We start from the raw sequence: 23,250 nt of genomic DNA on the forward strand, positions 1-23,250 counted from the left end.
CTTCTGTTGCAAAACTATGGGAAGTGAGATCCAGAGAAGTTAGTACTGGACTGATTTCACAGAGCTAACTAGCAACAGAGAGAGAAGTGCAGTTTTTATGTGAAAGTAAATATAGCCCAAAGTAATCATCCTAAGATTACTTGAGGGGCACCTGGGTGGTTCAGCTGATTAAGCAGCCAACTCTTGATTTCCACTCGGGTCATGATCTCAGGGTCCTGGGATCGAGCCCCATGTTGAGCTCTGCGCTCAGCAGGGAGTCTGCTTGAGGATTTTCTCTCCCTCTGCCACCCCCCCAATGTGCATGCACACTCGATCTCTTTCTCTAAAATAAATAAATCTTTAAAAAATTATTTCAAATTTCATTAAGTTTTATTTCCATCTATGTTTCTACTTAGCATAGAAAGGGAAGCTCAGGCATTTGAATTTTGGATTCAAAAGTCAAGGTCAATTTTGGACTCAAAAGTCAAAATCTTTTTAAAGATTTTATATATTTATTTGACAGAGACAGCAACAGCAGGAACACAAGCAGGGGGAGTGGGAGAGGGAGAACCAGGCTTCCTGCCGAGCAGGGAGCCCGATGCGGCGCTTGATCCCAGGACTCTGGGATCATGACCCGAGTCAAAGGCAGATGCTTAATGACTGAGCCACCTAGGCGCCCCTCAAGGTCAATTTTTTTTAACATTTCCAAGCTTTTACTGTAAAGTGGGTGAGACGATTACCATTTCAGACCAATAAAGATGCATTTGCATCCTTCCTCTGAGGGGTTGACAAACTCCTCAAAGGCACTGCCTTAACTGCTTTTGAACTGGCACTGGTTTATAATTTGGTTGGAGTTGAGAGAGCTATCCCTTCAGCTCTGCCAGTCTCTGTGAGAAGTGGAGGCCAGAGAAGTAAGGCAGGTTCTTGGTCACAAAACTTTGGAATCTGATTGTTAGGGCAGTGGGTTACATCACCAATCCTTTCTTGGATGCAAGGGTGAGGGGAGAGGACAGAACCTTAAAGCCATGTGTTTAAAACCTATAAATAAAACATCAAGGAAATTACTTGCATTTGTGCAATTTCACCTAATCATCCTCTTTCTCCTCAATCTAAATTATATGCTTCTACTTCAGTTAAGGGCAGGGTGTTGCTCCAAGGTGCAAATTCTTAAAATAGAGCAAACAGAAGATGCAGTGTGACTTCTCTAGGTTAACCCTTTTTGCCCGGCCTGCTTCCTAGAATGCCATCAAGCCTCTGAGTGTGCATTCACTAGGTGTCACTACAGCTGGGAAAGCACTAAAAGGGTCACAAGGATGTAGCTGGGGGACCCACCTATCTTTCTGCAGAATAGCAATGCCAACTTACCAACTGGATGGCTATCATTAACACCGTCTTCAAAGTAAAAGTTCGGTCACAGAGGTCAAACAAATCCTCCAAGCTAGGGCCAAGGAGCTCCAGCACCATGGCATTGTATTTCCCACATGGTCCAAAGTAATACACCTGTGGAAGACCTTCACCTGCAAGCAGAGGGGAGAAAAGGGTACAGAGTGGGGGACACAAAACCCAAAACATGAGATAGCTCCATCAGCACTGAGTAGATACACAGAAAGCACAATTTGTGAGATTTCCATTTTCTTTCATAGTCCCTCTGGAGAACCTAAACTGAGCACAGCAGCTTCAAAGGGAACTAATAATGGGCAGGAAAGGCAAGCCACTGTACAATGGCCTCAAATAAGCAGCTATTTTATACCAGAGAGACAAAGGTATTTCCACTGCTGCATAAGACAGAGAATGGTCCCTGATCCATTACTGGATCAGAGCATAAACTATTCTCCCCCAAGGAGGCCCGAAAGTGCACTGTCATAAAAGGTTCAAAAGACAGCTCACTGCACTCAAAGCCAGCCCACCTGGCCCTGGTGCATTAGCCGGTTTCATCTGCGCTCCCTATGCTTACTGCCAACGCCACATGGGCTGTTTGCAGCTGTTGCCCCAAGGAGAACTCGGACTGAAGGGCTGAGGTCACAGAGGGTGCAGCCTGACGCTCTCCTCACAGGGAGTCTCTGTACTGTCCTGTTTTCTATCACTGGGGCAAAGTCAACACACAGGGTTCAGTTACTGTAATTCTCAAAGGAAAAAGAAAAAAGGAAAAAAAAAAAAAAAAAAAGCTGGGCTTTCCCCAGATTTGAAATTCATAGCTCTAAGATGCCAAAATTTAGACTTTCTCACCTAAGTGGCAACTTGTGAATGAATTTCCTCTTTAAAGTGTATTGTAAATATGAGGCATTCAGTAAATAAGTGTTAAATGGCACCATGTGAACAGTGGATACAAACAAGACTACGTGTTAAAAATCTGGTCTCATAGAGCAGAAGCACTTCCATCTTACACATTTATATATACCATGGTCTGCAGTTGCTTCTGCCTACAAGTTTTTTAGATGACAAAATTCTCTCCCTCTCCCCGTTCTCTTTATATGTACAGGCAGGATACAAGCAGAGGTAATTCTCTCTGCTATAATCTGAATGCTTATGTCTCCTCAACCCCCAATCCTCAAATTCATATGTTGAAAACCTAATGCCCAATGTGACGGTTTTAAGAGGTGAGGCCTTTGGGAAGTGATTAGATCATGAGGGCAGAACCCTTGTGACTAAGATCAATGCCCTTATAAAAAAAAGACCCTAGAGTGCTCCCTAGCCCCTTCCACTGTGCGAGGACACAGCAAAAAGTCAGAAGAGGGTCTCTGCCAGAACCTGACCATGACGGCACCCTGATCTTGGACTTCCAGTCTCTGGAACTGTGAGAAAGACATTTCTGACTTCATAAGCCACCCAGTCTGTGGTATTTTGTTACAGCAGCCCAAAAGGACTTAGACAGTATCTACTACTTAAACCTCTAGCCCAGTATGCCCATCTTCGTCCCCAGGATAAATCTTGTCTATCTGGAGTTGGGGTGCTTCATTGTTATGACATGTATTTCATGCCTCTTCCATGCGCTGCCGCAGTCTCTCTTGTTCCATCTAGGTACGAAGCAACTTGAGTGTTTTGATATGTTCATCCCTAGCTCGTATCATTGAATGTAGTATACTCTGCTCCTGCCAGCTCCATTAATATCCACTCAACTGTCCTTGTAGCTGTTTGATTCTCCCTGTCTCTAAAGGGGAACAAGATTTAATTTGAAGTGCCTTTTTTTCCCCTGTTGTTCTGAACTCATTTTTCAGTTTATTTAAAATACACAAAACCTAACAGCTGTTCCCAATAAGTCCTGCTGAAAAATCCAAAGCAGAACACCACTGTAGAGAATCATTGCTTTTATTAATCAGACATATGGTAGATGGTAGTTTGGGGATTTTTCAAATTTATATCCTATATAATAGTTTTCAATGTCACTAAAATTTTATTTTCCTAATATAAATATTATATTCTTCAAAACAGCTTGTGGCAGATCTGTTAGTTGCCTGCCCAGTGTCCATTCTCTCCTTCTTACTTAATAACAAAACTTCTAATTACTGTGATTAGCAATCTGCCCAGTTCTAACTTTACAGCCTCTCTGGATAACAGGAATGACCAGTCAGACAGAAGCAGAAATTGCTAGATGAGGTGGTTCTAGAAAAGCTGTTTCATGGGAGCTGACTCAAGTTGGAAGTAGGCCCCCGTCTGACAATGGCTCAAGCTCCAGAAGCCATCTAGTACCACTAGACAACTTGAGGATATCAGTGCCAAGAATGAATGGAACAAAAAAGAAGAAAACCTGAGTCCCTGATGGCTGTGAAGTAACCAACGTTGGACTTCCCTTCCCTCTGGACTTTTTAATCCAAAAGAAAAATCAATCTCTACCTTGACTTAACTGTTATTTGGACCTTTTTTCATAGCCAAATCTTACCCTAATTAATAAACATATTATTCTTTTAGTTGGTTAAATTGCAAATCTGGGCACAATATCCTCCTTCTGAAGTACAAGCTAAAAGTCAGGCCTGCTTAGAAATATAATACTGACATAATTTCCTAGACTTGCTGCTGATACTTAAGGATCAGTTTAAATGAGACAAATAATCATCTTGTTCTTGACCATCTTTACTAGCAAATCTAGGCATCTCTTGTCAGATATTTCCATGTTTACAAAGAAGTCACAAAAGCATTCTGAATGATGTCTGTTAATTTCTACGTACGAGTTCTATCACTCATAACTCCACCTTTGTACCTTCAAAGATGTGAGGTGTTCCTGCTGGCTGCATTACTGCTCCTTGTATTAAATATCCTGAGGACTCACAAGCAGGCTTCATGCCCAAGGCAACTTCCAGATTACTGAGTAGCTTGAAGCTTTTCTCAAAGATGGACTAGGTCCAAGATGCTACTGTAGGAAGGGCTCAAGCCAGTCTTTGATCTAGTATTTGATTCTGCTACTAACCCTGAAAATTCCTTCATGTCTCTCTGCTTTTTCATCCATGTTTATACAGTTTGATTTTTTTATTTTTACGGAAAATAGGACAGTTTTTCTCCAAAACTTAACTGTCCCATGGTAGTGCCTTCTAGCACAACTACTGAATGTTCTTTAGTGTTTGTGAGAGATCAGGGAATTACTGTTTACATGGGAAATTACCATCAGGATTAACGGTAATATAAAGAGGAGGGAAACGTTTAGACTGGTTTCCTTTTAAAACCAAAATTCTAACAATAGCTAGGATTACCTTCTAGGTTCCTCTTTGTAAAGCCATAGAACCCATGTGAATGATGCATGCCTCCATGTTATACAGAATAGGTGTGGGTCAAATTAGAATGTAAGCTGGTAGTGGTAGTCAACCGGAAATGTGTCTATTAGAAACATCTCCAGGGATGCCTGGGTGGCTCAGTTGGTTAAGCGTCTGCTTTCGGCTCCGGTCCCACATCAGGCTCCCTGCTCAACAGGGAATCTGCTTCTCCCTCACCCTCTGCCCCTCCCCCTGCTTGTGCTCACATGCGCTGTGTCAAATAAAGAAATAAATAAATAAAATCTTTAAAAATAAAACATAAAAGACTTGTCTGTTTAGTTTCTTAGGTATTACAGAAAATGTGCCAAATATAAAAGTATCTTTGGGAGATGTAGCCATAATGTATTAGAACCATCTGTACAGAAAGATACCCACGCCAAGTTCCATTCTGTGCCTAGTTTTTCACATGACTGCCCATAAAGTGGCCAATGCTGGTGGTGAAAGACATAGATAGAAGCCCACTAAGAAAGTCTATCTCTTTGGTCAGAGATTAGCACACAGTAATGACTTATCCTGGGCTGCATTTAAATGAGAAATCCTGTATATTCTATTTCACTCTTCTCCTGGAGAGCTATCTTGAATTCACTGCTTAAGAAATTTTTAATCAATCAACATTATGCTGTGAAATCATTTAATAAGATGGGGGATGAGGTCAGAGCCTTAAATGCAATACAAGCTATACATGTGGTAAACGAGGTACTTCCTAGAAGTCAGTATGAGGTAATGGGAATGAAGTGGGAGAGGTAGGCAAGGCAGATACACACTGATTTCTTTGATCCATGGTATTTCAGAAACTAACGTAGTTTCATAATCTCTCATCTGCTCTGGAAATAAAGCACTAATAAGATCTTCCTCCTAAACTGGTCAACTGCATAAAAGCCCGGAAATTAAAGAAGTAAATCCTGAATTTTCCTCTCCTGAAAAATTTCTAGTAGATTTCATCATATGCTGTTTAGCCAAAGGTTAAATCTCTTATAAACCAAAACTGCAAGGTTATATGTACCCTGCACATGTTATCTTGTAGATTTTTGCAGGGTACTTTGAAATAGTTTTCCCACCAATCAATAACATATTCTTACAAATCCTGCTGGACATGTGGCTCACACACATATCAAGTTGCACAGAACAGGAAGTGAGGTGTACCACACAACAGCTAATTTTCAGTCTGTCATAAATTTAACTTGGGTTAAACACACCAAATCAAGGATAATGGCTTCTTTATCATCCAAGCTGTTAGCTAAAAAGATTCCATAAAGCATTATGAACAGTAACTACTCTAAGTAGAGATATTTTTAAAAGCACATCAGGCTGAGAACTGAAATAGAACCACCTCGAAGCTTTTGGCAATTTGATCACATTATTGCCTAATAATTAGCCTTTCATTCTTTTTGAAAAACTAACTTACCTAGCTGTGAAGCAAGGTCAAATAAGTCCCATACCTACATTAATATCTGGATGTAAAAATAATGCATATATTAATATTTCCATAAAAAATAAGTATATGTTGCTGATGAATGTATCTAAAGTCAGGGCCAGAGAAAACCTTTAAGGACATAATGACCTTGGCAATTCCCTTCTTTTGTTTTGTTTATACAGTTTGATTTTTTTATTTTTACGGAAAATAGGACAGTTTTTCTCCAAAACTTAACTGTCCCATGGTAGTGCCTTCTAGCACAACTACTGAATGTTCTTTAGTGTTTGTGAGAGATCAGGGAATTACTGTTTACATGGGAAATTACCATCAGGATTAACGGTAATATTAAACAAGTCCATCTAACAAGAAAGCAGAAAGAACAGGGAAATAAATAGGATTATATCCCATAAAAACAAGGGGGAAAATAAAAGTATAGCCTTTAAAATTCAGAAAATAACTCTATAAAAACACATCACAAAGATATGAAACAACACATGTGTTTCCCTTTTCTCATTTCTCTGACTCTGAAAAATGCCTCTTCACAGGATGAACCAGTTCACACATGAAACTACTCAAAATGCTGGCTTTAAAAAACAACAACAACAAAAACACCAAAACAGCTAGACACAGAATTAAGGAATCAGGATTACTCTGTCTTGTAATGAAAGATGTTTTATAATCGTCTTGTTCACAGGCCACTTGGGAATTTGAATATTGCTAGACATATGCTGCTAACATGAGCTCAAACCTGTATGGTGGGGGAAGAGAAAGTGAGGAAAGGCAAGAGAAGACGAATAATCTCACATTTCTGAGCCACAAAAATTGAGCTTTTACAGTTTCTCTATTACACACACACACAATTACCAAGGCCTTGAGCCTCAAAGCACGTTCAGTCTTATTTATCCAAAGGAGCCAGGAAAGAAAGCCTAAGGTAGGAGAACAGATTTCTTCTGTAATAGATAGCATCTAAGATAAAAATCATTTAAAAATGTGTTGTGTATTGGGGTTGGGTGGGGATGGGGGATCTTTTGTCTTTCCAAAAACACTAACTCTGGGGCGCCTGGGTGGCTTAGTCAGTTAAGCCGATGCCTTCAGCTCGGGTCATGATCCCAGAGCCCTGGGATGGAGCCCTGGGTTGGGCTCCCTGCTCAGCGGGAAGCCTGCTTCTCCCTCTCCCACTGCCTGCCACTCTGCCTACTTGTGCTCTCTTTCTATCTTTCTGCCAAATAAATAAATAAAATCTTAAAAACAAAAAGACTAACTCAGTTCAGAACTGGTAAAAACTTATGGGATAAAACCCAGTCTCTGAAAAATTTCCACTTTCTTGAGTATTGCATTCACAGTTCCTATGATTAAGTTATAGATGCAGAGTATCTTTTGAGTTTCAAAAGCTAAAAAGAGATATCCAATTCTTCTTAACACACACCTGAGCAATAATAACTACAAAGTCAACAAAGTTCTAGCAAGCACTTAAAACGAATGGAAGAAATAAATAAGGTCACTCAAAAAACAGTGAACTCCTTCTAGACAATCCTGCCCCACTCCCCTTATACTTTTTGTCCATGTGTCTGTCCTCCCTACTAACCAAAGACTGTCTGAATGCAGTGACTACTATGTGTTAATTATGTTTGTATGTAAGTGCCTGGCCCAAGCATATGGTAGATAAGGGCAGGATAAATACTAATAAATAAAAACAATTCAATGAAATGCCACTTGAGTTTTCTGTTTGGAATGCACAATACCTACCTCAAAATGCTAAAATGCACATATACAGAGCAAAACAACTTCATCAGATTTTAAATGTGCAGGACATGCTAACAGATTTGATACTCCTGAGTAGTTTTTGTTTTTCATAGCAATGATATTTTTAAAAAAATGCTTTTTTGAGCAAGCCACCACTGTGAAGATTCCAAGTAATTCAGAGTTGTAGTATTTCTACAATGGCTCTCTTTTATGTATATTCTTCCAAGATGGCTGCACCATGGTATCTGCATTTTACCTTGCTGTTCCCACATGTGGGTGAACTATGTAGAACTATTCATAAAGTACCAAAAGCTACACATAAACAATTTTCCATGCCTTCCCCTCTCTCAAAAAAGCACCTGCCCATCCAAAGAAATTAAATGACCAACAAAATGAGTCATCTGAGACGTCTACTGTGCAAAGGCAGTCTGATGACATCTGCCTACCCCTTTCTTCTCCCCCTCCATTCTTTTTTTTTTTTTAAGATTTTATTTATTTATTTGACAGAGAGACACAGCAAGAGACGGAACACAAGCAGAGGGACTGGGAGAGGGAGAAGCAGACTTCCCACGGAGCAGGGAGCCCGATGTGGGGCTCAATCCCAGAACCCTGGGATCATGACCTGAGCTGAAGGCAGACATTTAATGACTGAGCCACCCAGGCACCCTCCCCCTCCATTCATTTATAGACAAGTTCTTTACTTTGGTCCAGGCTAACTTGGAATTACATGGTCTTTTCTTTACATAAGTACCCTTTTCCATTTCACTTGAACCTCACAGTTATCTTGTGAAGAAAACAGGAAAATACTAATAAATTCTACTTTACACATGAGACGGAGACCCTGAGAGATGTTGTGTGACCTGTCCTAGGTAACAGAGTGCCCAAGTAACACAACCAGATCTCTCTACTCCAGATTCACTGCTCTCCAGATTCATGTAGCTGCCAAAGTTATTTTCTATACTCCCTATCCTACCTCTTCCAAACCACATGACTTTTTGGTTAACATTTACTTTTTCTAGCAATTCTCTGTCACTCTTCTAGGATATAAATTCCCTGCCGTATTATACAAGCAGCTTAATCTGTCCTATCCATTCCCTGGGTTCCCATTATTTTTATATCAGATCCATGAATACCATCCTTTCAGCTTTCCTATCATATATCCGTCTCTCTTTGTCAATTCCAGTCCCTGGTCCAGAATAGGGGCCACTTGGAGCATTACTTTTTAAGTTATAAAAGTGATATATATTCATTCAAACAATCAAATATAACAGCAAACCAAAAGCAGTACAGAAACATATGAAGAAAAAGTATTCACGTCCATAACAGATTAGACACATTCACATAATTAAGAATACTTTCCTGCAATTTTATTTTTTTAAGATTTTATTTATTTATTTATTTGACAGAGAGAGAGAGAGAGAGAGCAGGAACACAAGCAGGGAGAGTGGGAGAGGGAGAAGCAGGCTTCCCGTTGAGCAGAGAGCCCGATGCGGGGCTCGATCCCAGGACCCTGGGATCATGACCTGAGCCAAAGGCAGACGCTTAACAACTGAGCCACTTAGGCGCCCCTACTTTCCTGCAATTTCATTTTTAATTTAATATTATATAGAAGACATTTTTTCTTGTCATCTCATGGACAGATCTCATTCATTTTAACAGATACATAGTATCCCACTGTATGATGTATCATATTTAAGTTCTTCTTAGTACTGATGGGCATTTAGGTTGTATCTATATTATCTGTTGTTAGAAACAGATATAGTGAACAGATACTGTTTTTGCCTAGCCTGCATCCTTTTCTTCCTTCCTCTGATAACAACACTTGACTCTTCCAGTGGGGAAGCACCATTTCCTTGATACTACTTCATGTGGTTAAAGTGGGGTCAACTCATTTCCCACTGCCACCCCAAGGATATGACTCAAGCCAGGTAAATCAGAGTATTCTATACCCCTGCCCTGGGGAACTGGGTCATGGATGGGTGCTTGACTCATGTCTGTACCATGAGAGTCAACTCTAGGACTTTTGTGGAACTACAGAGGAGGAGGAACAATTCCTCCCCACCCCACCCCCAACCCCATTGCTAAACTGGAAGGAGCGTAGCCTGGAGCTTCCAGAGACTACCACATGAAAATAGGTAGACTACCTACCTGAGAATGAAACACAATAGAAAGCAGAGCTGAGAGAAACAGAGACAGACAAATATGTCACATAACCTGAGGATCAAGGACAGTGTTGATCCTGGATCTGGCCTGCCTGAGGTGAGAATATTGCTGGACTTACCAGTTCTTTTTTTTTTTAAAGATTTTGTTTATTTATTTGACAGAGAGAGAGATAGCGAGAGCAGGAACACAAGCAGAGGGAATGGGAGAGGGAGAAGCAGGCTTCCCGCGGAGCAGGGAGCCCGATGTGGGCCTCGATCCCAGGACCCTGGGATCATGACCTGAGCCGAAGGCAGACGCTTAACAACTGAGCCACCCAGGCACCCTGGATTTACCAGTTCTGTGAGCCAAGAAATTCTTCCCCTCTCCTTGCCACCCCCACTCCCCAAGTGAGCTAGAACTTTATCATCTGAAAATGAAAGAGTCTAGACAAATATGCATGTAATACGGCAAAAGTCCTTGTGCCTACATTTTTGGGCATGAATGCAAATGTATCTTGAGGGCAAATGCCTTTAAGAGAAAATGCTGAGTCAAGAGGCATTCGTATTTAACGTTTCACTATATGTTGCCAAATTGCCAAGAAGTCTAAATCCTCGTGGGTCCCCTGTGTATCTCTAGTCTTAGGCCTGCTTTAAATACAAGTGGTATTACTTAAGTATCTAGGCCCATGGAGTATTTTTTTTTTTTTAAAGATTTTATTTATTTATTTGAGAGAGGGAATGAGAGACAGACAGCAGGAGAGGGAGGAGGGTCAGAGGGAGAAGCAGACTCCCTGCTGAGCAGGAAGCCCGATGCGGGACTCGATCCCAGGACTCCAGGATCATGACCTGAGCTGAAGGCAGTTGCTTAACCAACTGAGCCACCCAGGCGCCCAGTATTTTTTTTTTTTAAAGATTTTATTTATTTATTTGAGAGAGAGAGAGGGAGAGTGAGAGAGAGAGAGATCACGAGCAGGGGGAAGCGAAGAGGGAGCAGACTCCCCGCTGAGCAGGGAGCCCGACGTGGAGCTCATTCCCAGGACCCTGGGATCATGACCTGAGCCGAAGGCAGATGCTTAACTGGCTGAGCCACCCAAGCACCCGGCCCATGGAGTATTTAAAACTGCTCTCAGAACCTGCCTTGATCTATTATTCCCAAAGCTCCAGCTTTTCTCTTATACTTAGCCAGTGTGTCTGAAGGCATCTCTAGTTTTTTATCCAAGTAACCGTTGATATTTCAAAGTCAGGAGACTCTTTCTTATCCCATTATTTGTTCAATGCTACCATTAGAAAATTTCCCTTAAAGCATACCTCTATTATAAAAGTCTATTGGCCCTAACTGATTTACAGTTTATGAAGTGTTTTTATATAGGTTCTCCCACTTAATCCTAACAAGTACATATAGGTATTACTATTCTCATTTTATAGGTAAGGTAATTGATCTGAAGTGACTTGCTCGGGTCATATAATGAGTGGTACAGCCAAGACCTAAACCCCCAACTTCTGCCTCCAAGTCTCAGGCTCTCTCACTATATCGCATGTACCCATCCGTGCTCTAAGTTCACTGACATCTAGAGTGGCATTAAGTTCTACTGGGACACATTGCCTTGATAGGAGATTAACTGATCTTGTAAAGATTCAGTAAAACATGGCCTGTATATGAATCTAATGGACAATCACAAGATACTGATGATGTTGATACATTATGAACTCAAGTAATAAAGAGTAATATTTCCCTTATGAAAGCACAAGTAAGATTACATCAAGAGTGCAAAAGTGGTATTTTCCTAATACAAGTACCAAGGAGTCAATCTTCAAATGAAGCCTATTAATAAATTAAACACATCATTTAGGAATTCAGAAGGCAACTTGGCAAATGCTTAGAATAACACAGAAAGTATAAAAAGCAGATAAGCATTTGTTTTCATTAACTTTGGGCCCATTTAACAAATTGTTCCCAGAAGTTCTGATTAAAAAAATAAAACAAAACCCACTGAGGCACACAGTCTAATCACAGCACAGAAGCAGAGTGCCCCCTATTACTGAACTCTGTTAACATTGTAACACCCTTTCTTAAGCATCAAAATAGCCCTGGGAGAGTAAAGGACCAAGTGTTACCCCATTTTCTGAACAGAAGCGCAGAGGTTAAGTGGTTTGCCACAGGACAACCAGGCTATGGAACAGATGCCACAGCCTGCCCTTCTTTTCTCATTTGAGCCTTCACCCACATACCTCTCCAATCAGAACAGATGTGTCCTGATGGAACATTCAAGATGGCCTTATAATTCTGGTCACTGAGGAGGCATGTAGACTTGCAAGGAAGCAAAGCAAAGTCATTTATCTTACTGACTTTCAGCAAATCTGAGGAATAAGTGCTACAATATTCCTGCTTCCAGCTTCAAATTCAATTAAGTTCAAAGAGTCTGGTGGTCAGTCTGTCCATTCATCAGACATCACGAGTGAGAACAGAGTGCTATGGGAACACTGAAGAAGGGGATGGGAAAGGCTTCACAGAGCCGGGGTCACACGCCAGGTCTTGAAGAATGGTTAAGAGCTGATCAGGCTGGAGTGGAGAGAATGAATCCTGCAGGCTGAGGGAGCAACAAGCATATAGGTAGCTAAAAGCACAGAGGCCAAAGCTCTCTGAAATTAGGAAAACTAGACTATTTTGCTCTCTCCTGGAGTTTCTTTTAATTCTGAACCACCAGTTGGTTTAACAAATGTCTCTAAAAATTATGGCAGAGGTCATTAATAAAGTTGAGAAGGGACAGATATCAGAGTAAATAAAAAGATCACATAGGAATAAAAATCTAAATAAACAAATAAATAAATGGGCACCTGGGTGGCTCAGTCAGTTAAGCGTCTCCCTTCGGCTCAGGTCATGATCCCCGAGTCCCAAGAACCAGTCCTGTTTCAGGCTCCCCACTCAGTGGGGAGTCTGCTTCTCCCTCTGACCCTCCCCCCTCTTGTGCTTTCTCTCACCTTCTCTCTCTCAAATAAATAAAATCTTAAAAAAAAAACATTAAAAAAAGATCATAGGAATAAAGAAGAGGGAAAATAAGGATTTTATCTGAGTGCTATATACCCATATTGCCTTAGTATATTTTTAATAATAGTTTCACAGGAAGTTTTTAAGTATATACTAGGAACACACCATTGCGGTATAGCAGCACGAACAGAAATGAAATGCGAGACATGAATGAGAACCATAAATTTAACTTTAAATTTTCTAGAAGCCATATTTTAAAATTAAAGGAAATAGGTGGAATTAAGTTTAATAATATATTTTATTTAATTCCTATATAAAATATCAACACTTCAACACATAAGCAATTTAAAAATTACTAAGATATTTTACATCCTTTGGGAGGGGGAGGAGGACGAAAGCTTTGAAATTCAGTGTGTATTTTATACTTCCAACATATTCAGATTAGTTATAGGAGCTAATACAGATGCTCCATAGGCATATATGGCTAGTGGCTCAGCTCTGTAAGGAGTTTTATTTTTCTTTATTTTTTAAAAAGATTTTACTTATTTGACAGAGAGAGACACAGCGAGAGAGGGAACACAAGCAGGGGGAGTGGGAGAGGGAGAAGCAGGCTTCCCACTGAGCAGGGAGGCTGACGCAGGGCTCGATCCCAGGACCCCAGGATCACGACCCGAGCCGAAGGCAGACGCTCAACGACTAAGCCACCCAGGCGCCCCTGTAAGGAGTTTTAAAAGATATAAATGAGGCTGGCTTATGTACAGAAATGGTGCAGAAAAGAGGTTCTATACTCAGAAATCTGCATGACTCTGGCCAAGGAGCCTTCTCCACTTCTCCAACCCACAATTCGTTCCTTCCTCTCAACTCTTCAGAACTGCTGTTTCTGCTCATTGGGTTGTCTCCCTTTTAGGAAATAGTTAAGGGCAGTGCCTACTCTTGTTCACCACTGTATCCCCAGGGCTTAACTTCAAACAGTACTTGCTCAATGAATACCTCTTTAATAAATGCATGAACAGACACAGAGCTGCCTCTGGGCCTTAGCTTATTTTGCACTTGGAAGGCTTTCCTTACTCTTCTATTTGAACACGTCCAAGTAAATCATACCTCTTTTTTTTTGAAAGTTCAGCCCCTACCTACCCCCTTCTCTATGAAGGCTTCCTTGTCTCCCATAATTAGTAACCATTTCTCTCTTCAGAATTTTCCTATTATTTTATATGTACCTTTAAAAAAACTAACATTCCACTGTTTTTGTTTGCATTATAGTTATTCACATACATTAGTGAGCTCCTTGAGAGTAGCACCATACCTCTAATGTACATACCGGGAGCTCAGTAAACATTAAATTTTATTTTCCTTTAGTCTCCTGAAGGGCAGAGACCATGTGATTCATAACCCTGTGGTCCTCAATTACTCAGCATAGTGTTATGGACACAGCTCATGCTCAGCTTTTATCTCCTTGCATTATGACTAAAGTAATTACTAGCACAAGACCACTACAGGCTGGTAAGGAAAGATGAATTAAAGCAGTATGAAGTATAAAGAAAGAAGAAAATGTGGGGCGCCTGGGTGGGGCAGTCGGTTGGGTATCTGACTCTTGGTTTCGGCTGGGGTTGTGATCTTGGGGTATGGGATCAAGCCCCATCTCCGACTCTGCAGTCAGTGTGGAGTCTGCTTGGGACTCCCTCTGCCCCTTCCTCCCCCCCAGCCCCCTCCTCCCGCTCTGTCTCCCTGAAATAAATAAATAAATCTTAAAAAAAAAAAAAAGAGGAAAAAGTAGGGGAATATTAAAATTATGTCAGACTGTTGAAAGCACAAGAGTATAGAGGTGTACAGAGCTGACAAATTCTTCTTTTAAGTGGGAGGAATATAAATTACTTGATTACGAGTTGTTCAAAGAAGATGACAATATAATTGGTCACAAATGTTAAAAATTGGGGTTTTTTGATGGCTTTTGTCTTAAGCATGCTTATTATAAGTATTATTCTACAAATACTAAAGGGCTTAATTAGCAATTGGATTACTATTTTGAAAGGAGGTGCAAGGACTTACCTATCTTTATGTGGTCTGTTATTCAAACTTAAAATATTCTCTCTCACCAATGACACTGACAAACACTGGAAAGTAATTTATTCAGTTTTAACACAAAACAGTAGATAATGCTTCCACCTTCTCATAACTCGAAGGAATAATTCACTTCAGGGACTCATCTCTTTGATTCCATAGTACTCCACAGCTTTGAGGATGCTGCAAAATGTTATCTTCCTTCTTAATGATTAACCTTGACAAACTGAGGAGCGGAGAGGGTCTGAGGGCTGTGGTCAGTCTTATGATGGTCACTGAGTTTACTCTAGCCCTTGGTTTGGACTGAAACTTCTCCTGCCTTTGCCCTCCTTAAAAAAGCATTCTCTATGGGCAATCAATAAATCATTCTCAGTGACTGAAGAATGGCCATGAGGACACCGAAGGAAGAGAAACATGCAGGTACATAGTTAGAGAGGTGTGAATAAAGCCAGACACATAAAGTATGAACTAGAATGAAAGGAGAAAATGGCATCAGAAACTTCAGGTTCTGGGTCATTTTATAAGCAAGCTCCCACTGACAGGCTTTGGTGATTGACTTTTCCCCAACCTTTACCCATATAAGCACTATACCAGTTTTCTGCAACTAATCACAATTTTCCAGCCCATTCCACTTACATTTAAGTTACTTGGTCTATTTTTGGAACCCTGCCTTCTATTTTTCATGAAGTTCCTTAAAAGAAGACAAAATCTAAGTATCAAAGTCTGTTCAGACTGAGCAAATATCTCTAGCAGTTCTGCACTTTACAAAACAATGCACCGAAAGGTGTTAGTACTCTGTGTTACTGTGATGTGGTATGCAGGCCGATTTCTATAATAAACCCACAACACTCTGCTTGCAATTAAAGAAATTATTTGCACAACAAGTCTTCACCCGTAAAATGTTTAAAATAGATGTCCCCTGCCCCAGGAGGGAGAGGGACAAATTTTATGTATGTAATTAAAGGTAATTACTCAATATGTTTCATGTGACTTAGAGCTATTTGAGAGTGTTAAGGGGCAAAGAAGGGCCACATGGGGTTTGACAAGCCTTTCACCCCTTTAGTATCTCATCTCTTAAATCTATATTAAATAATAAAGCTAGTGAAATAAGTTAGTCAGAGAAAGACAAATACCACATGATTTCACTATGTGGAATTTAAGAAACAAAAGAACAAAGCAGAAATAGAGACAAACCAAGAAACAAGACTCTTAACTCTAGAGAACAAACAGAAGGTTACCAGAGGGAAGGTGGGTGGGGGATGGGTGAAATAGTTGATGGGAATTAAGATGATGAGCACTGAGTAATGCATAGAATTGTTCAGTCACCATATTGTACACCTAAAACTAATACAACACTGTTAACTATGCTACAATTAAAATTTAAAAAAATAAGGCTAAAAGAAACTCAGCACTGTTTGAAATTTATTCCTTCCCACTTTATAAATACTTATCTTTAAATCAAAGAAGTTTTAATGAAAAATATATACATAAAAAAGACTAAGGAAATGTATATAGTAATAGTAGCTGTGAACAGAGAGACTCAGCATGGCAGTGACCAAAACTTTTATCTTTCTTTTATACATTTTTCTCTTTAAATTTTTTTTTTAAGATTTAATTTATTTATTTGAGAGAGAGAGAGAGAGAGAGCACACACACACATGCAGGAAGGAACAGAGGGGGAGAGAGAAGGAGGGGAAAGAATCCCAAGCAGACTCTGTGTTGAGCATGGAGCCTGACTCGGGATTTGATCTCACGACCCTGAGATCATCCTGAGCCAAAACCAAGAGTCGGATGCTTAATTGACTGAGCTACCCAGGCGCCCCTCTTTTAAATATTTTTCTAAACCTTCAGTGATATTAGCTTTCTCCAGAACTTACAAAATAATTTTTTAAGTGAAAACTTTCTTTTCCTTTGGGCAAGCTGTACATAGATAATTGCAAATTCATCCTCTAAAGTTACTTTCTTTTTTAGGTAGCAGAGTTAAGAGATCTAGGCTGTCTTTTCTGAACCGTACCTGTTGAAAGTGGAGCCAAGCAAAAAGTTGACAAGATATGACCACTGGTTCAATGTGATTGTGTCCAAATAATTCTCTAGCTGCTGCTGGGCCGTTTATGTCTGCAGACTTGCAATGCTATAAGCCACTATACTGATGAGAACTGCATATAATTCCTACTTTCCATGGGCTTCAATTCCAAAACTTTTACCATAGAGTTCTTGGATACTCTGTTTGTAGGTAGTAATGAATATAAATGTCTCTAACTATATACCAAATATTTGCAGAAATAATTTGGGGGACTTCATTCTAATATCTTCAATTACTCATTCATATCTCTCCTCTGCTTCCTTAACACAGTTAATAATTACTGGCACAAGCAAATAAAGAAGAGGCTGAGTTTGGAGAGGACAGTACGCATGAAGGAAAGAAACTTCAACTTAAACTGGTGATTGCACTGCCAATCGAATACTGTTCAAAGAGCTTATATACTGAGATTTCATCAATTTAACAGACATTTGTTGAGCCTCTCCTTTAGATCAAGTGATATGCAAGTGATACTATAATGAATAAAAAATGTTTCTTGCCCTTAAAAAGCTCACAACCCAGCAGCATATTACACTGTGAAAAATCCACAGAGTGAGAGAGATACAGCTCTAAGTGCCCTCATTACAGTGCCTCAGGGTGGCCTAGAATTCTTTGAGGTTATTTCTATATTCTGCAAACTGAATGGAGTGATAAAAAGGAGTAAGAAGTTCTGGTCACTGCCACGCTAGAACACGGATCAGCAAACTAAGCCCATAGGTTACATATAACCTGGCCTGGATACTTTTGAATGATTAGAGAACTAAGTATGGTTTCTACATTTTTAAATATTTGAAACATAAAAATTTAAAGACTGATATTTTCTGATACACAAAAACTACATAAAATTCTAATTTCAGGGGCACCTGAGTGGTTCAGTCAGTTAAGCATCTGACTTTGGCTCAGGTCGAGATTTCAGGGTCCTGGGAACGAGCCCTGCATCAGCCTCCCTGCTCAGGGGGGAGTCTGCTTCCCTCTCTCCCTCCCCCTGCTTGCATGCTCTCTCTCTCTCAAATACATAAATAAAATCTTTTAAAATTTTTTCTAATTTCAGTGTCCATGAACAGAGCTTTACTGGAATACATTGCCATTCATTTACTTATTATTTATGGCTGATTCTGTGCTACGGGAAAAAGAGATGAATAGTTACAAGAGAGACTGATGGCCCGCGAAGCCTCAAGTATTTACCATCTGTTCCTTTATACTATCTGGCTTCATAAGAAATTGCATTTTCCAAACTGGAGGTAGGAGGGAGCCCAATTATATGTATCCTTCCTTTTCTATGGGCACTGATATTCACTAATGTCCTACAGACCCTATAATAAACCTGCCTTGTGATGTTTCCCTAGTTTAGCACTGGGAATACCTTTGCAAATTCATAAATTTGCAAATTGCAAATTCATAAATGATAAGGACCAAACATTAACTGGACCACTTGGCCTGGTTCTTGCATACGAGTTTCAATTTGGTTTTACAGAACAAAAACAGGTATCGTAATGTGATCTTTTTTTTCCTGGGGTTCTTTTCCCAGGTATTACAAGACCCTTGTGGCCAAGTGTCCCCTCCAAACTGGTATGAAAGGCTGCAGAGTTGTGCAAGTAGAAGTGTTTGTTCTCACCAAGGAGGCTTAAGTGAAGGTAACTGCATTTCAGTATGACCATATTCAGCTCCTCTGAAAGAAACAGACACTACCCTCAAGATCACAGATGTGATGGGTTCACCGTCGCTGGAATTCTGCTCTACTGAATCAGAAGGACTGGGAAATATGAAGTTGCTACTGCTTGAGAATCCATCAAAAATTCTTCAAAGATGAAACTGTTATCTCTTCATTCTGAGATTTTTAAAAGCTACGAGAAACGTTAATAGGATATTTCCATTTCAATAGGAAAGTCAGATCTTCAGTTTCGATGTAAAACAATAACTGCCTTGTATTTATATAGCACATTTCCCTTAAGAATTCAAGGCCTTTACAGACATTACCTCATTCAACCCCAGCAGGTCTGCAAACTTTAAGAAACAGGTTTTCCTGTCATATGCCTAAGGAGATTGAGGCACAGCAGGGGCACATAGTTAGTGTGGAGTCAAAAAAACAGTGGGGGGGGGGGGCGCCTGGGTGGCTCAGTCGTTAAGCGTCTGCCTTCGGCTCAGGTCATGATCCCAGGGTCCTGGGATCGAGTTCCACATTGGGCTCCCTGCTTGGCAGGAAGCCTGCTTCTCCCTCTCCTGCTCCCCCTGCTTGTGTTCCCTCTCTGGCTGTGTCTCTCTCTGTCAAATAAATAAATAAATAAAATCTTTAAAAAAAAAAACAGTGGGAAGGGGCACAGTCAGTCATGCGTCTGACTCTTGGTTTTGGCTCAGGTTGTGATCTCATGGGTTGTGGGATGGAGCCTACCATGAGGCTCCACGCTCAGCAAGGAGTCTGCTTGTGTTTCTCTCTCCCTGTCCCTCTGCCCTCCCCCAATGCGTAAGTGCTCGCTCGCTCTCTCTCTCTCAAATAAATATTTTTAAAAAACACAAAAAAACAAAACAAAACAAAAAAATGGTGGGAAAAACTGGGCTAAACTTCACTCGTTGCAATTCTTAGCTGTCTCCACTTATTTGCATTGCCTATGGAGATGGTAGATGTCTAAAACTCTATGGTCCTCCAAATGTAATTTCAAAGTTGCCCATTTATACGCATTAAGATCATTTTTCCCCGAATTTAGTGGTATGTGTCTCCTCCCTCTACAATACCTCTGGAAGAGAGACTTCTGCAAAACATACATGGCAAGAAAGGTCCAGATTTCACTTTCTCCTACCAAATTCATTATTTCGTCCTTTCTTCTCTTATGAAAACTTTCTACCCAACTAGACCCAAAAAGTTTCTTCTAAATTCCTTAAGTGCTCCGTTGAGGTATGTTACTTGTTCACAGCTACTCTTGTTACATGATTCACTTCTATTTTAAGTAAAATTCCCGTCTTTGTAGTATCTCCTCAGCTGTTCTTTTTTTAATTTTCCTGTGTTTGCCCAGCTTGTTTATAATATACTCCTAAGGAAGTCCACAACATTATAGGAAGGTTTCGTTAATCTCACACTTTCTGATAATTTTCTTCCTCTGTTGAAGGAGAACTACATTCCTGTTAATTTAACAGTTGCCTACATTCAAAGCTTTTTCTACTACCAACCAGCACCTCCTATCTTGTTTGATGACATATGAAGCCATTCCCTCCCAGAAATTTCAAAATTGCAAAGTCTGATCAGCTCTATGGACACTGTTTTTATTCACAGCATAAAGGTTTCAGTGGGTGAAGTGGATTGCACAGGGTAGCTCTGAGCTTCTCAGTTGTATCCATGGCATGTGTATTCAACATAATGATTAATTTACTTTGGAAAGAAATATCTCAAAACCTAGTTGCCCAAGGCCATAAAAGGTTTTGGAGGTAACAAAAGCAGCCTTCTAAAGCATAAAGTTTGAGGGTACCAGGTGAAACAGGAAATCCTACTTTTTCACTGGGGGGAAGTTCTGGGCCTTTGCTTAATTAAACACTTCTAGGACTAGCTGCTTTTTTTTTTTTTTTTTTTTTAAGATTATTTATTTATTTGACAGAGGGAGACACAGCAAGAGAGGGAACACAAGCAGGGGGAGTGGGAAAGGGAGAAGCAGGCTTCCCGCCCAGCACGAGCCCGATGCAGGGCCTGATCCCAGGATACTGGGACCATGACGTGAGCCGAAGGCAGATGCTTAATGACTGAGCCATCCAGGCGCCCCACTAGGACTATCTTCTACCACTCTATCATAATTAGGTAAGGGATAATGGGTGGAAGGCCCCAGGCATCTGCTGGGGAAATGTGTGTGTATATATGCAAGAAAAAAATCTGTATTAAAAACATTCCTAGGGGCACCTGGGTGGCTCAGTTCGTTAAGTGTCTGCCTTCGGCTCAGGTCATGATCCCAGGGTCCTGGGATCGAGCCCCAAGTCGGGCTCCCTGCTCAGCCTGCTTCTCCCTCTGCCTGTCGCTCTGCCTGCTTGTGCTCTCTCTCTCTGTCAAATAAATAAATAAAATCTTTTAAAAAATAAATAAATAAAAATTAAAAAAACAAAACAAAACCATTCCTAGCTCAGGTTTGCCTACTGTGTGACCCTAGGTAAGCAAGTTAATAAACTCCCTGTGCTCAAAAATGGGAAAAATGAAATAACCATATGAAGTACCTACTGGATACTTAAGTTTACTTACTTTCCCTGCCTAAAAGATTTTGCCTGGGCTTTGTTACATTGTGAAATTTCAGTATCTTGCTGTCTTTTTATATTTGAGGATTAGCATCTCCTTTACAAAACATCCAAAATAGAATGATCATTAGCAGATTAGAATAGTTGTTGAAAAGCCAGGCCATGGCAGCTCAGGCTTAGATCAAATATGACATGACATTTATTCCCAGAGTCCCTGAGAATTTTTCCCAGGCAAGTTGCTGGGTAGAAATGGAATTAAGCATTTAACCAGAGCAAGAGGAGTTCCTCCACTTCCTTTAAGATCTCTCAGTACAATTTAAGAAGGCTCCAGAAGCGAAAGATCATTGTAGTGTCTGTCTGTATTACACTGAGGCCTTTCCAAATACCAAGTGAAATGGTGAGAATTTACCATAACCTACTCTAGTACTTTCACTAAAAAGGCCAAAGTTATCATTCCAAACCACTGTTCCCAAGAAACTGTTAACTCTGAGAACAATTAAGAGAAGGCAACTTTATACTTCCTTCTGGCTAAGTCAGAGGCCTCCACCATATCTTATCTACTTGCATTCTCTTTTCTCTATCTAGAGTCCTATTTTCTCGCCCTTTGCCTATTCCTCCCTCCCGCTATCCTCTTTCATTTGTTCCTGTCCTTGCTTATGCATTCCCTCTCCCTCCCTGCTTGGTTCTGGTTTACTCATCTTTTATTTATTTACCAAACATATACTAGGCCTTTACCATGTGGCCAGTCCATATGTTGCTGTGAACCTTCAGGCTCATACTGTCCCCCCCCTCTTACGTTTAGGCCTCCTGTTTAGGTCTCTGGTTTTGCCATCTCTGCCTCAAACCTATCATCCACCATGTCCTATTCCTTTGTGTTAGGATACCCAGCAAAAGTGGGAGGTGTACTGGATAAAGGGTTAGTGGGCTGGGAAATTTTAAAATTGATGATGTATATACTCTCCGAAGTAAAAGGACCCTGAGAGTGCAGGGAAAGCTAAAACAATCCCTTAAACAAGAAAATGAGTTTGGGACTTACCCATAGTGACTATAACACAATTAACACAACACTGATGACTAACAAAAAATGAAAAGAAAATAAGAAAGATCGTTACTTTCACCTGCTGACTGCAAAGCTTACAGTCTTTAATTACTACGATTAAATACTGCTGTTCTCTCTTTCATGCTGGCCCATTGTACCAAACAAATACTAAAGCAAATAGGAGGGCAAGCAAGTTCCAGGGAATCCAGAGTAGATCTTTAAACCCTGACTCCTACTCTTATATATTCAGAACAATCTATAGAAATTACATATGAAAAGAAAAGCACAATTGTGCTCAATGCCAAAGGCCTTTGTACTTTGAAAAATCAGAACACAGTGATTTAAGAAGGAATGAAACAAAAATAAGACAAAACTGAACAAAGTATTTTCCCACAGTGAGGAAAAGAAGAATACTTTTTCATAGTCCTTACATACAGTTGCAGTTTCACATTTAAAAAATATTGTTTTTCTTTGTAATAACTTTGGAAATTCTCCAGTAATCTCAGATGCAATGGGTTCAACCACAATACGCAAATAAAAATCTAACCCACCCCCAGCCATCCAATTATGTGAAAACACTAGACAATGTTCCCATTTTGATTCACTTGGTCAATGAAAGTCCACTTTGCCAGGGTTAATTCATAATGTAATTAACTTAAAAAAATAATTTTATGTCTTCTGAAACTGAGGAAGATACCAAGTATAAAATACCTGCACTGGGATGTTTTCTTGTACAGTAACATGTGGTTTTTAAAAATTTTGTATTTAAAAAAAAAAAAAATTTTGTATTCAACCTTAGAGTTCAAATAGTTCTTTAAAAAGTCATGTATTCTAACTTTCTACCCCATGCACAAATCTCCCT

At 40.1% G+C, this 23,250-nt stretch overlaps 1 protein-coding gene across 16 annotated transcripts in view; it reads right to left on the reverse strand.

Moving 5' to 3' along the window:
- Positions 1-23,250, reverse strand: part of CSNK1G1 (casein kinase 1 gamma 1) — a 177,668-nt gene that overhangs the window by 45,402 nt on the left and 109,016 nt on the right. For all 16 annotated transcript variants that reach the window (XR_004677284.1, XR_004677283.1, XM_034993950.1 and 13 more), the window contains exon 5: positions 1,345-1,496. Coding sequence is in view for 14 of the 16 variants with exons in the window: in XM_034993950.1 (XP_034849841.1) it covers positions 1,345-1,496 (152 nt within the window). In the remaining 2 variants the exon portion in view is untranslated. The remainder of the gene's footprint in view (positions 1-1,344; positions 1,497-23,250) is intronic.

Source organism: Mirounga leonina, unplaced genomic scaffold (genome assembly GCF_011800145.1).
Source record: "Mirounga leonina isolate KUSES-001 unplaced genomic scaffold, KU_Mleo_1.0 Mir_91, whole genome shotgun sequence".
Taxonomy (NCBI): Eukaryota; Metazoa; Chordata; class Mammalia; order Carnivora; family Phocidae; genus Mirounga; species Mirounga leonina.